At 48.0% G+C, this 14,062-nt stretch overlaps 1 protein-coding gene across 1 annotated transcript in view; it reads right to left on the bottom strand.

The window, feature by feature from the left end:
* ABL1 (ABL proto-oncogene 1, non-receptor tyrosine kinase) overlaps nt 1-14,062 on the bottom strand; it is a 184,960-nt gene that overhangs the window by 30,075 nt on the left and 140,823 nt on the right. The window contains exons 2-3 of the mRNA XM_060250770.1: nt 10,889-11,062; nt 8,247-8,542 (exon numbers count right to left, since the gene is read on the bottom strand). Of these exons, the coding sequence (XP_060106753.1) occupies nt 8,247-8,542; nt 10,889-11,062 (470 nt within the window). The remainder of the gene's footprint in view (nt 1-8,246; nt 8,543-10,888; nt 11,063-14,062) is intronic.

Here is a 14,062-nt window from a genome sequence, read left to right as displayed (position 1 = left end):
TGGAACTGTAACAGAAGCATTGGCTTTGAACCCATCTAGTCCACTGCTACCTTTACAATGGCACCTAGCCAGAAGCCTCTGCAAACAAACCAGCCTGGCACTGAGACGATGGCCATTCCCTGGTGTCTGACCCTTGGCCCCTCCAAGGTATACTGCCCCTATGAATGGAGCTTCCAGTCAGCTGACTTCACATAGAGGTGTGGAAGCCCACCCTGCATAATGCAGCCCAATACGGCTCAGCTAAAGGAACGATCAATAGCTTAGAAGAGGCAGAAACTCCTAGTGCACAACATTCTGCCATGGAAATAAGTAACAACACAGGAAAAGGGAAGAAAAGCTCAAGGGGAAAATGACGGGGCCCAAACTGAAACAGGTCCTCAACAAGATGAGCCACGTTCTCCTGCCAACTTGACAGACGCGCCAGTGGCAAAGAGGACACCTGGTTTCAGTCCTTCCTGGAGGCTGCCCCTTTTCCATCTTGTTCACAAGGTCCTGAACCTGAAATCCTTCAGGTTTTGCCAGGGGTGTGTGGAGACGTGCTTACTCAACCCTATCAGTCCCACAGGGTGACCAGACCACAGGGATGTGCAACGCCACCACCTTCTGGCTAGGAGGGCTCTCAGCACCCTTTCTGACCATCAGATCTGACTCATTTCTGCAAGAAGGATTATGGCTTCAAAGGCCAGATCATCTCCCTGATGCTTTGCAGGTCGTGCCTGTTACCTTGGAGGCTTGTTCTTGCTCAGATCGATTGCCTCTAACGCATTACACATCTCCCCTCTGGATTAAAGCTTCCTGAACAATGTTAAGGGCAACCAGGGTAAGCAAGGTTAAAGGGGGGAAATCCTTCTCTTGTGGCCCTGCTGGGACTTGAAGGCAGACCTTTCCAGCCTGTGTGGCTAGCTACGCAAAATTGTAAAGCGAAGGGGAAAGATAAGAGGCAGAAAAGGACAAGAGAGCGTCAGAAAGAGTGCCTGAACGTCTAGCAAAAATGGAAAAGGATGCATAATCAGTGGCTGCAGTCCATTACAGGTGCAAGAGTGGCGCTACTGTAGGCAATGGCATCTCTAACTCACAGCTCAGATTACCTCACAGGGTTGTTGTGAGGATAAAATGAAGGAAAGAAGAATCACCCATTGGGGTGAAAGGCAGGCTATAAATAAAAACAAATAAACAAAGGCAGCATATAGACTGGAAAAGCATGTGACACTGTGCTGGCATGTAGCTCTAGCTAGACCGGGGTGGCCACACTTGCTTAACGTAAGAGCCACAAAGAATAAACGTCAGATGTTTGAGAGCCACAAGACATGGAGGGAGAATGGAAAGAAAGCAAACAGATGGGGGGATGAGAAGTAGAAGGAAAGCAACTTTAAATGCACTCTCCAAGCCACCAGCTGGTTTGGCAAAGTGATTTAAAGAGACAAATGCCTTCTCCAAGCCAGCTGATGAGGGGAGGGGGGACAGGCTTTGAGAGTCACATAATACGCGTGAAGGAGTCGCATGGCTCCCGAGCCACAGTTCGGCCACCCGAGCTAGACCTTCTACTTTGATGCAGAAAGATCTCCCCAAGCTCCAACTTGGCTCATGCTCCTGCATATGCTGCAGCCCTTGGTCCTTCCTGATCTGGCATGATCAGCAGTTCCAGGCAAGGCCTGGGTTTTACTTGGCAACAGCAGCCTTTGGCCTTCTTGGGTAGCTCCTAAGTCTTATTCTAGATACCTTACCATGCTTCCTTTCCAACCTGCCAGTGTCCTTATTCACTCATCAACTGACTCCCTCCAGCTCCACTCCATGACGCCTCTGGCTGCACTTTCGATCTCAGCCTGCAAGCCATTCAACCTCCAGAGCGACCCTCCTGTGAATCTACACCAATGTTCTGTCTCGATTCCAATCCAACTCTTGGCAGAATCTGCATCTTCCTTTGGGCTTGGCTGTTTGCGTTCAGGTCTGCACAGAAAGTGGAGCTCCCCCTGCGGGTTCGTTAGCCTAAGCACCAAAAGCCTGGCAAATGGATGACAACTCGCAAACAGAGCAGGCCGCAGCCAACTGGTCTGCATTAAAGCAAAATGCTCCATCGGACCCACTTGAAAAAGCGAAAGCAACATCTGGAAGTCACGCAAATGCCGCTGACAACTGTGACCAGCCCTTCCTATCGTAAGTCAGTGGCTTCAGTTCTGAACAACCGGACACGCCATTTCCTCATTCCCAAACAGCCTATGACAAACAAATGCACACAACTCCTCCACAAACCACATCACAAAGTGTCTTCAATTGGTTTTGGTGACAGCCCAGTTGCAGTGCTGGCATGACTCTCCAGTGTCCACCCACTGGCTAAAAAAGGGAAGTAAAAGGAGCCTGGATGGCTCCTAATCAAATAAGCCAACAGCATTCTATCCATTCATTATGTCATAGGGGGAAATTAATTTGTGTGTCCACAAAACCTGTACAAAGCTGCTTTGCAGGTGGGTAGCTGTGGTGGTCTGAAACAGCAGAACGAAGTCTGAGTCCAGTGGCACCTTTAAGACCAACAAAATTTAATTCTGAGTCTAAGCTTTCATGCGCACACACACTTCTTCAGACCTGTTCTCTTCCTAGCCTTTCCTTCTCCTGCTGCCGTACAAAAGAGAGAAAAGAAAAGGGTGTTTAGCAAGGGAGAGAAGAAGTGTGAATGCACACAAAGGATTATGCCTTGAATAAAACTTTGAAGGCCTTAATGGTGCCCCTGGATTGGAACTTCGTTGTGCGAAGCAAGAACGTTTATGCTACATAACCTCTGGGGAGTCCTCTGGAGCCCTTTGCACAGCCTGCCCAGACTGAGACGGAGCATTCCCATCAGGGAGAGTCAGGATATCCACTGCCTGGGGCGGAGGGTGGGCTTTGCCTTCCCAGCAGCTGAGCTTCCGAGTGGAGCACTTTCCTTTTCCCTTATGCGGGAGGCAGCAGAGTCCCTTGTGCAAGGGCTCTGAGAAATCAAGCCCCACTCTGCAGTCTGCCTCTCAGTTTTGTTAGAGTGACGTAATATGGGGAGCTGACTTGTACTCCCATCAACGTGAACATGCAATTAAAATAGGATTTCGTATTATATGTCAGGCACCCAAAAGTATACCGCTTTGCTCTTGTGTGGATGATGAAATCAGCTCAATGGGGCAACCACAAACAAAGCAGAAACCTAGGTGTGCAGAATTAATCAAAAGGAAAAAAAGACATAAGGGGGAAAAGGCTAGAGGCAGATTGAGAGAGCTCCAGAAGGCATGAAATGTTAACATCAGATGAGAGTCAATTAAAGGGGCAGAAGGAGGTAGTGGGGAAGGGAATCAGCTGCTCAAGCCCCTGAGGGAAGCGGGGGGGGGGGGGGAGAGATTTGTGACATGGTTACCTCTTGGTCCTCAAGCCACAAAGTTGTCTTTTGATAGAGCACTGGTGTCCTCAGATTGTCAGCTGGCCCTGGCTAGGGCTCATAGAGGGGGCGCCAAGTAATTTTTGGGTCTTGTGCCTCCTTTTACACTTCCATTTTGTTTTTTTATCAACTGACCTTCCATAAATATCAGAGGCTTTTCTTTTGGCTCATTTAACTGCTTTCCCCTCCACTGTTTTGCTGGGTTATTTTGAGAAATAGCTTATTCAGACAGCCTGTGTTTTTGTGGATCTGGTGCAGCTGAAAGATTGGCTCACATCTCCTTTATCGTGTGCCAGTGGTCCCTTTGAGAGATTCCTGGATTCGGCCAGGGATTGCTTCTGGTGCTTCTCTCTCTCTGCCGCTTTTTTCCTAGCTGCACCCAACATAGAAGAAGAAGTTTGTTTGTTTTTTTCTAGTTCCACGTGTGCTTTGTTCCCTCTAGTGGTCAATTTGAGTGGTCAACATTATGTCCAGCATAAAAACCTGAGTTTAAATCTGCAGGGAGACATGCAGGACATATAGTGATGTAACAGGGAATCATCCACTAGAGGGAGCAAAACATTTGTGGAACAGAAAAAAACCCACTTCGCTACAACATGAACACACAAATGAGGAAACTGAGAATGCAGAAAAGCCCTTGATGGCAGATTCTACCACCAAAGATCTGTGGGGCAGAATTTCTACATTATTCCCCACCTCACAATTCTCGTGGGCCCCTCAACCTTGTTTAAGTGGCTGGTCTCCATGCCAATCACCAAAATAATGCCACAGGGTCAGTTACAAAAAGGAGGGCACTCTTAGCTATGCAGAAAAATACAGAAGCCTCCATTCACTCCACAAAGCAGACTGAGGACAGGAGAACGCTCACTGCAGAAGAGAAATGGCAGTTGCAGGACTATTCCTGGTTTGTTGACAGGGTGAAGGGAAGCCAGAAGAAGAAGCCAGCTATCTCACTGGAAGGCGAGGGGCAGGACTGTCCTATAGCAGCCCCTCCACCCCTCCCACCCCCTTGGGTAGTTCCAGTGCAGGGCTGTATTTAAGGGCCAAACAAGGAGGAAGATAAAAACATCCCATGCTACTTTGTTGGTGACCCTACATTGATTGCTTGCACCAATAATGAAAGCAACACAGCAGGCCCACTCACACATTTCAACGGAGATGAGACTCCCCAGGTAAGGGGGAACACGTCTTTGTAAATTAACCAAAATAAAAACCACCCCCTCCTCTAAATTGGCCTGGTGAGGACTGAGTGCCATATAATGTTGAGAGCAGGGGAGAGACAGTTAAGGGAGGAGGTATATAGAGGGAGGAAGAGAAATTGCTGCACTGAAGAGCAGGGAGAGGGGAAGATTTGGGCTATGAGAATGAGGCAGAGTTTCCTAAATGTTTTCTTCCACTTTTCTTCCTCACAGTCCTTTAAGCTACATATGACTCAGTCAAAAGCTGTGCTGGCTATACAAGGAGTTTGCAAAAGAGCAAAACCTGTTATAACAAAGCGACCAGAAACAGGGATAAGTACTTGGTTGAGTCCAGAAATATACCTGAAAAATACCTAACTGGTATTTTGGGGGTTTCTTCAGGATATGGATACACATCAGAGATTCCACTCAATACCATTATCCCAATCCCGGACATTCCCCAAAAATATTCAGGCATATCCAGGGCTGGTGATTTAAGAGCCAAATTCGCAGGGGAGGGTGATTTTTGCGGGTTTCCTGGGCAACAGGAGGGAGGGAGGCAGCTCTCACGGGCAAATGGAATCATATGTTAGGAAGAGCTTGCTAGTTCTGCTGGGATTCTCTGGTTTGACAATGATTCTATTGGGGTTGCTTCCGAAACGGCCCTGGTTCTGCTTGGCTTCTGTGGTTTCTGATATTGGTTCTGTTGTGCTTGACAGTTCTCCTCCCCCTTGCTTAAGTTGGTTTGGCTTGAATTCACCAGTTTGACACTGGTTGTGTTAAGCTTGCCACACTGGCCTGAGGCTATGCTGGGATTCTCTGGTTTGATGTTGGCTCTGTTGGCATTGCTGGTTCTGTTTGCTTTGGGAGGATTCTGACCAGTAATTGTGGCCTGCTCTTGTGTATTTGGCTACTGATTACTTTGCTCTGGAGAAAGAATGATGTTTCCCCCCCACATAAGAATCAGTACAGGATGACTGGGGGCTCCTTATTCAGGGGCCCACAGAATTAGAGCCCTTAATCCAATTTACTTGAAACTTAGCGGTTCTTTAGTGGATGGGCAGCAACAGATCTGTGACAATTTTGGTAATATTGACTTTTTAAAAACCCCAGCCTCTCCAGCCCTGCAGAAAGACTCCCCCATAGGGAATAATGAACCTGAATAGTATCAGAATCCTTGGGGTTGGGGGGGGGAACCCAAACCCAGATACCATATTAATATTTGGGACCCAAATAACCCAGGATACTGATATTTATGCCTTCCTGAAGCCCAGATCTGGAAATTATCTTTTTTTCTGGTGCATATCCCTAAATATTTCAGTGGCACCTTAAAGACCAACAACATTTATTTCATTATGAGTGTTCACGGGTCACTTTCAGATATATATGTGATAGAAAGCTGTAAACCGGAAATTGTGGAGGGCAGACTGGGGGGCGGGGTGAGTCAAGGCTTGCTGCAAATTACACCATGAGTCTTAGTTCCCAGTGCAATTCACACCAAGCCCTGACTCCCCGACTGCCACCACACCTTGCCCCATAAGGTTTCCCAGTATGATTTTCCATCACTGAGACAAAGTGAGCTGCGACCCCTCAAGAAGCTCACAGAGAAATAAATGTTGTTAGTACACAAGTACCTTCCACTCCAAACAGCAGAAGCTCCTTCATAATTGTGCCCCCCCAACACACATACACTCTTTTCTTTCAGAGCCATAAAGATGTTGTGCCCACTTTAAGATTCCACAGGCAGACTAACAACACAACAGTCTGGGAATGCCCCAGGTGCCCAGACCATAAGAGGCCAAGGTCTGGCTGTCTGCTCTGCCTGCTCCTTCCCTTCTCCCCCTCCAGCTAACACAGTCAGAGCATATATATAAAATCAGGTGACTAATACTGCATTACAGCATGAAGGTTCAGAATGAAATTCTGACTGATACAACCCTGAACAGGAGAAAGAGGCTTCACCTGCAGAAAGCCTCATTATCTTATGTCTGTTCCCTTTGCCTTCGTTTCTTATTATCTTATAGATATATTTCTCCAGGTAGGCCACTGACTGTTTGTTTTAATGAATTCTCCTTGTCGGTATTTATTCTCAGTAATGCCGTTTACAACAACGCTGGGGGAGAGGGAAGCTATTAACCTGCTTAGTGGAAATCTAAACTGATTACCTTAGCATTGCTTGAGTGTTCCCCAGCATAAGCAGTACTGCTGGGATACAACCCCCCTCCCCGTAGCAAAGCCATACATTGTGAGACATCTTGCAGTTAATGTGCCATGGAGCTGCCTGGCATCCGTGGCAGCATCTGGCTCCAAACGTCTGCCGATCTGGATGTTAACTTCAAGGCACAAAAAGAGGAATTGATTTGCAGGGGGGGGAGGTGCAGAAATCCTAGGCTGCAAAAAACAACACAAAACAAAAACAACTTTCTGGATTCTGTGAACATGCAGATTTTTTTTTTAAACTGAAATGTTTAATATTGAGGGAGAATGGTTTAATTCACCCGACTGCTAAGGTGAACTTCAGAGGCCCTGCTGCAGGTGCCCCCAGCTTCTGGAATCAGGTGAGGGGCAACCCAGGAGGGGGGCCTTCTCAGTCATGGCACCAGAGCTCAGGAACTCTCTCCCCAAGGGAGACTCATCTGTCCCCTTCTGTCACTGTCTTCTGCCTGTGGGTGGAGACTTCTTTGTTTCATCTGGCATTCCTTCAGCGATCCCTCCTTCCTAACCAATGTTTTTATGCTTTGTATGCACTTTAACTCTGTTTTTAAACTCAGTTTTAAAACTTTGACTGATGTATGTTTGTGAAGAGGAATGATGGGGGGTTTTTTTAAAAAAAAATCATACATATTTTACTTTGGTGGCCCCCTCCGAAGGGCAGGAAGGCGGGATACAAATTTTGTAAATAAAATTGGTAGGCTCTAATCTGGAGAACCGGGTCTGATCCCCCACTTCTCCTCCACGTGAAGTCTGCCGGGTGACCTTGGGCCAGTCACTGTTCTCTCTATCGCTTGAAGCCCCACCTACCTCCGAAGGTGCCCGTTGCAGGGAGAGGAGGGGAAGGTGAGCAAAAGCTGCTCTGAGATTTTTGAGGATAGAGAAAAGCTGGGTATGAAAACCAACTCTTCTTCTTCTAAATGGCACAATCCCGCCTTTGGCTGTTGTTCAAACCCAAGCAGTGTGTAACAGGGGGGCTTTGATCATTAAGCCACCTTGCACCAGGCATTTCCCCTCAGCTTGACCTACCTCACAGCACTCTTATGGGTTGCAGCAAGGGAAGGGAGAGTCACTTGCAGAAAAGGCAGGACAAAAATGAACCAGCAGCTCATGACATGAAGCCTCTGCTAACAGGACCCAGCCTTTGATGTGGATGGACGGACAGACAGACCGACAACTATAATTGCATTTCAGTGCACAGTGAAAGAGTGCATTATATCTGGACAATGAATTCAGCCTTAGAAGTGACGCCAACTTATTTCAGTCCTACTATGAGCTGTTCCAGTTGGCAGAGACAAGGGCAAGGAACAGTTCCTCCTGGGAGGCAGCGTTCCAGACCCAGCCAGTGACACACAGGTAGGTGAGGATGGAAAACCTTCCAACTTTTTAAATTTTGAAGCAAGAGGACGAAAGCACGCTTGGGCATACTAGTTTGAAAGGCAGCGAGGGCTCACGCTCACCTTCCCATCGGACGCAGTGTTTATCCTGTAGTGGTAAACCCTTCCCTCGTATCGCAGCGAGATCGACCTCTGCCCAGGGCTGCTCTCACTCTCCCGCACCAGAAAGCTGCCGTTGATTCCGCTGCTGAGGAGGTACTCGGCGGCGTTCCGTGAAACTGGCCCATGGTACCATGAGTGCTTCTCCAAGCTGTTCACGGGGGTGATGTAGTTGCTGGGGACCCAGCCTTGCCCGTTCTTGGTTTGGGCTTCGCACCATTCTCCATTGTGATTATAGCCCAAGACACGGAGTTTTTCACCTGGCCGTGGAAGAAAAGATCATCATTCGCATTCCTTCCTGGGTGTCCTGGCAAGCTCCCGAGGTAAGGCACCAGGAGCCAGAATGACCACAAAGCTAGTTGAATGCAGTAAAACCAGAAGTGTAAAATATCTGGAAGTTCTGAGGCTGGGGAGAGGGGGTACTTTCCCAGGTTGTTCTTGGAGGGAGGGAAACTAAATTTGGGGAATGACAGTTTAAAAGTTTTACTTTCGACACTCATAGCAAACAGGGGTTGCCAGTCAATCAGATGTGTTGGCTACTTGAGTTTACTGTGCTGCATGACCCAACCACCTCAAAGAATCCAAAGTGGGGATGCTTTTGTGACAGCCTTGATAGCTGGTGGGACATTTCCCCCCACAGGCACCCTTCCCAACAGGCAGGCAGGCAGGCAGGCAGTCCACTGGAAGAGCTGGCTGCCATCAGTGCAGGGCAAGCTGAGGTGGAGGGAGGCCCCCCACATTTGTCAGCTGGCAGCATCGGCCATCGGAAGTGCAGCACTGGCCATTAGAGGCATCAAGCTGGCTAGCTGGCAAGGCAGGCGTGGGGTCTAGCAGCTGAGCAAAGAGCATCTGTAGTCACAACTGAGCTGCCATCCATCTTGTGCGGCACATACAAATGGGACCCAGGAGTGGTGCTGGGCTTCTGCCTATTGTTTCAGGTTCAGAAATTTTCACTGCTGAAGCCCTTTTTGTTCTGCTTCAGATCTGCTCTCTGGATTTACCTGCTAAATTTTGTTACTGCACTATTAATTATTATTTTTATGGTTTTAACATATTTTAGTGTCTACCGGTTTTATTGTAAGCCACTTGGGGCCTATTTAAAGGCGAAAAGGGAAACAGATCATCCCAAGTGCACAGAGACTCACACACACACACAAAGGAGAAGCACGCATGCAACATCAGCAAGACACTTTGAAGCGCTCTTTCTCTGCATGTGTTCTTAAACGGGGTTGGGGGTGGGGGGGAGAATTTGACACAGCTGGTAGATCCGTAGCTTAAAAGAGCCCCATGGCGCAGAGTGGTAAACTGCAGTATTGCAGTCCAAGCTCTGCTCACAAGCTGAGTTCGATCCTGGCAGAAGCTGGGTTCAGATAGCCAGCTCAAGGTTGCCTCAGCCTTCCAACCTTCCAAGGTCGGTAAAATGAGTCCCCAGCTTGCTGGGGGGCGGGGGGTAGTGTAGAGGACTGGGGAAGGCAATGGCAAACCACCCCATAAAAAAAAGGTCTGTGAAAACGCCAGAGTCAGAAACGACTGGTGCTTGCACAGGGGACTACCTTGACTTTTTTTCAAAGTCCATATGCAGAATTACTCCAGGCTAAGCCAAATGAAGCCCCGACCTGGGTGGCCCAGGCTAGCCTGATCTCATCAGATCTCAGACACTAAGCAGAGTCTGCCCTGGTGAGTACAGTGAAGACTAGGGTTGCTACGCAGAGGCAGGCAATGGTAAACCACCTCTGAACATCTCTTGCCCTGAAAATCCTACAGGGTTGCCAGAAGTTGGCTGCGACCTGATGGTGCTTGCCACTACGCACCACAACTGAATCAAACCAATCTGCTTGGACTGAAGTAACTCCACGTAGGACTGTCCTGGCAAACATGCATCCGCTGACCAGCTTCCTAGAAGCATTTAAGTGGTCAAGCAAAAGGACTGTCCTGCTGGGCATTCAGTTTTGCAACGATTGGGCCAAATTGTATTTTGTATCTTGAGAACCACAAGATCAGTCCAATGGAGCTTCATTTGAGTGGATGAAATGAGAGGATCACAGCAAAATCCAAGAAGGTTCTGTTTTCCACAGCAGCCTCTCAGGAACTGGATTTTGAGCTCAGCATCACACAGAAGGCTGCTGGCTTTGTGGTTTCTCTGTCAAAAAAAACATGCCATACGTTTAAGAGCAAGTAAAAGGTTTGCTGTCAAGGAGAAATAATTGTACTGAATGAAGCTCATTCCATTTTAATTGGATGTACGCGGATACCATCTGAAGTTGCATATTCTTGTCACCCGTTCTAATGGGAGCTTGCCTGGGGGAATGTTATTCAGGGGTTTCTCACTTGTGTCAGGCTGTCTCTGGAACTCCCTTCCCAGGGACGCCCACCATAAAAGCTCCCTCTAGGTCTTTAAAAAGTACGTTAAAACCTTTCTTTTCAGAAAGGAGGTGTGTGGAATATCTTGTTTCTGCTGGTGAGATTTTAAGGAGCCATGTGGGCTCATAAGGGGGGTGGGGAGGGAGGCACTAAAAACAAACAACAATAATTCACTGCTTTCCAGTCCAGATCCAAAGCTTCCACTGAGTAATGCTTTTACACCCAAGTCTTGCACGCATTCTCACCTTTTGTGATGCTGAGAGTGTTGTCCCCACTGGCAACAAAATCGTAGAGGGCAACAAAAAGGTTGGGGTCATTTTCACCAGGGCTGGAAAGAAGGTTTTCCTTGGAGTTCCAGCGGGCAGCTTCGCTCAGACCTTGGGTCTCAAACTCCGACACTACTGGCCTCTGAAGAGCTTCTGCAAAAGAAACAGGGGAGCGGGAGGAGAGAAAAGGTTGATTCTCAGTTATTGTCATTCGGTATTTTCCTCTGCTTCCTCCCACCCCCAATCTACTATGCTGAAGTTCTTTAAGAAAAAAAATACTTTATTAAAAACTGTGGAAAAAATACTATTTTTAAGCTTGTCTCCCATTGAATAAAATTGCAAAATCCCACATTGTTCCATCTGGATCCTAAACCAGCCAAAGGCACTGCTGCCACACAACCTCTGGGTGCAGCTGGATCTCACTTCTTCTCCGGGCTTTTTTTGTAGAAAAAGCCCAGCAGGAACTCATTTGCATATTAGGCCACACCTCCTGACATTGCCATTGTTTCACACAGGGCTTTTTTGTAGGGAGAACCCAGCAGGAATTCATCTGCATATTAGGCCACACCCCTGGATACCAAGCCAGCCAGAACTGCTCAAAAAAAGACCCGGTTGTTCTCCAAGTAGGGCACTGCTTGGTGGTTAGCATCTAACGCCCTCCCCACGCCAAGTCCTTTCCAACCCATCTTGACTTTTGCCTCCTCTTGTACAGAACCCACCACAGACGCCATTTTTAACATTACGTTCATTTCGTGGGTGCAAACAGCTAAGGGTCCTACTGCTCCGACAACAAATTTGTACAGCGCATTCAAATGCTCTGTACTCATGGAATGCATTCAGATGTTACAAGAAACTGCAATTAAAGATAGCTGTACTGGAGCTGGGCACTGACGCAGCTCTTCTGTGATGCCTGCACACAGCTCTCCACACTACTGCCTCTCTCCGCAGGCAGAACTAATAACTGAAAACTTCCCAGCATGATGAAGTCCCAGTTCACCGAATGCAAGCTGTAGCTTTGTGGACTCTCTACAAATGGGGATTCAAAGCGAGGATGGAGAGGAGGACCAGCGTAAACAAATTTCACTTCACTCAGATGCCTGCATTTGGATGCGACAGTCTGATCAAACTGGGACACCTTTTGTCCAGTGCTTCATGCTGGAAGAGGCGGAAACAGCAAGGGACAAGTGTGACAAGCAGTGTTCCCTCTGAGTAAGCATGAGCTAGCTCACAGATTTTTAACCTCCAGCTCACACATTTTTGCCTTAGCTCAGGAAGGATGACCCCAGAGCACAAATTTTTTTGCGGTAGCTCACAACTTTAATGCCAGCAGCAGCTCACAAAGTAGAATTTTTGCTCACAAGACTTTGCAGCTTAGAGGGAACATTGGACAAGTATAGCAAACAAACTGTGGTCCTGCTGGGCACTGACAAGCGTGGGCTTTAATCAGAGCTTATCACAATGCCTGAATGCAGCAAAAAGATTGTTATGAACCTTACAACAATTCTGTACGGTAGATCAGTTGGATCATCTGCCTCATGACAGATCAGGGAAGCCGAGGTGGAGGGCCTGGAAGAGGCAAGATCTGAACCAGGGACTTCCTGATCCAGTTCTCAGCCTCTTTCTGTTAGCTGTAGTCTAAATCAGTGATGCTCACTCAGTGAGCCTCGTGCCACCCACAGCTCTTCTGAGCACCATTTCCCAAGGTGGGCACCTGCCCCATGTTTCAGAAAGCAAGCAAGTCCCTCGCCTGGTGGGGCTTGGGGCTGGCAGTTGGCTCCCTGAGAGGCAGGCAGGCTTTAGGCCAGGATGGAAGAAAATGTGTCTCTTTTGGCTAACAGTAATTGCAAATGTGGCTCTATGCAAACTGCAGAGTGAGGGAGCACCACTTGCCCAATTCCTCAGGACTGATCAGGACACACAGACATATGCAGATGCACATACATTACGTTGTATGGCTTAGCTATGAGAAGCTGTATGTGGGAAACAAACCACAGCAGCCAGTTGGGTAATGCCCAAGAGCTTTCCTGATCCTTGCCTTCCCACAAAGAGGGCAAGAATAGGCACCTGTCAAGTTGCGTGGCAGGATATTACGTGTCCTTGTTCCAGACTTGTGGGCTACACGGCACTGGTGGGGTCCACAGAGGCAAGTGTGTCCCTCCAAACATCTGGAGGCCACAGCCAGGAGCTCCTTCTCTCTGCCACATGTGGGCCAGCACTGCTTGCTTTACGGACTCCGGATGCAGCCAGAGAGCGCAGGGGGAACCTAATGAAGCAAATGTACTCTTGAAGTTTCGGCAGCTGGAATGTTTTATCCAGCTGAGTTGCCGTGGGCTTTATTTTACATTGATATATATTTTAGTATGTTTTACTAAGGTTCTTGTCATTGCTGTTGCGAAGTATGCAGCAACCTTAAACTCCTGGGATCTTTTTTTTTTTTTTAATCCAAACGTGTTAACCTTTGAGGGGTCCCCAACCTTTTTGAGCCTGGGGGCACTTTCAGAATCCTGAAACAGAGTGCAGCAACAAAATGGCTGCTCCAGAAGGCAGATCCTGCCACAGGATGAATCCCACAGCTTAACTTCAGTCACGCACTGAAGATCCTTGGGCTATGGTGGCGGCGGCTGCCAAAGCAATATTTTAAAGGATCTGCACAGCCAATCAAACCTCCAGGAGCCAATCAAAATCCTTGCTGGGCAAAAGACCTCCCCGGCCCAGCCCACTTCCTAAAACCACTTGGCAGAAAAGGCACCAGAAAAGGGGTTGGTGGGTGCCCAGGTGCCCATAGGCACCACGCTGAGAGCCCTGGGTTATAAAGTTAAGCAGTGGCAGGGGGGAATGAGGAGAGACAAATTTTCCTCCCTTTCTTATAACACTAGAACTTAGGGTTACCCAATGGCTATAGAATCCAACTAGACAGAAGCACCATTTCATGCAACACATAACTTTAGTTTGAAGAACTGGCTGCTATAAAAATGTGGTGGAGGATGCTAGTTTAAAGATTTTAAAAAAGGGATTGGATACAACTCATGGAAGAAGGCAGCTCCATCAAAAGGTAGCCATGATGATGAAAAGGGACATCCATGTTTAGAGGCACCTTTGGATAGTGGATGGGGGGGGGGGGAGATGCCACATGAGGAGGCTTCGGCCCCAGTG

Source organism: Heteronotia binoei, chromosome 12 (assembly GCF_032191835.1).
Source record: "Heteronotia binoei isolate CCM8104 ecotype False Entrance Well chromosome 12, APGP_CSIRO_Hbin_v1, whole genome shotgun sequence".
NCBI lineage: Eukaryota > Metazoa > Chordata > Lepidosauria > Squamata > Gekkonidae > Heteronotia > Heteronotia binoei.
The sequence above is the reverse complement of the archived record's forward strand: the minus strand, read 5'-3'. Positions and strand labels throughout refer to the sequence as shown.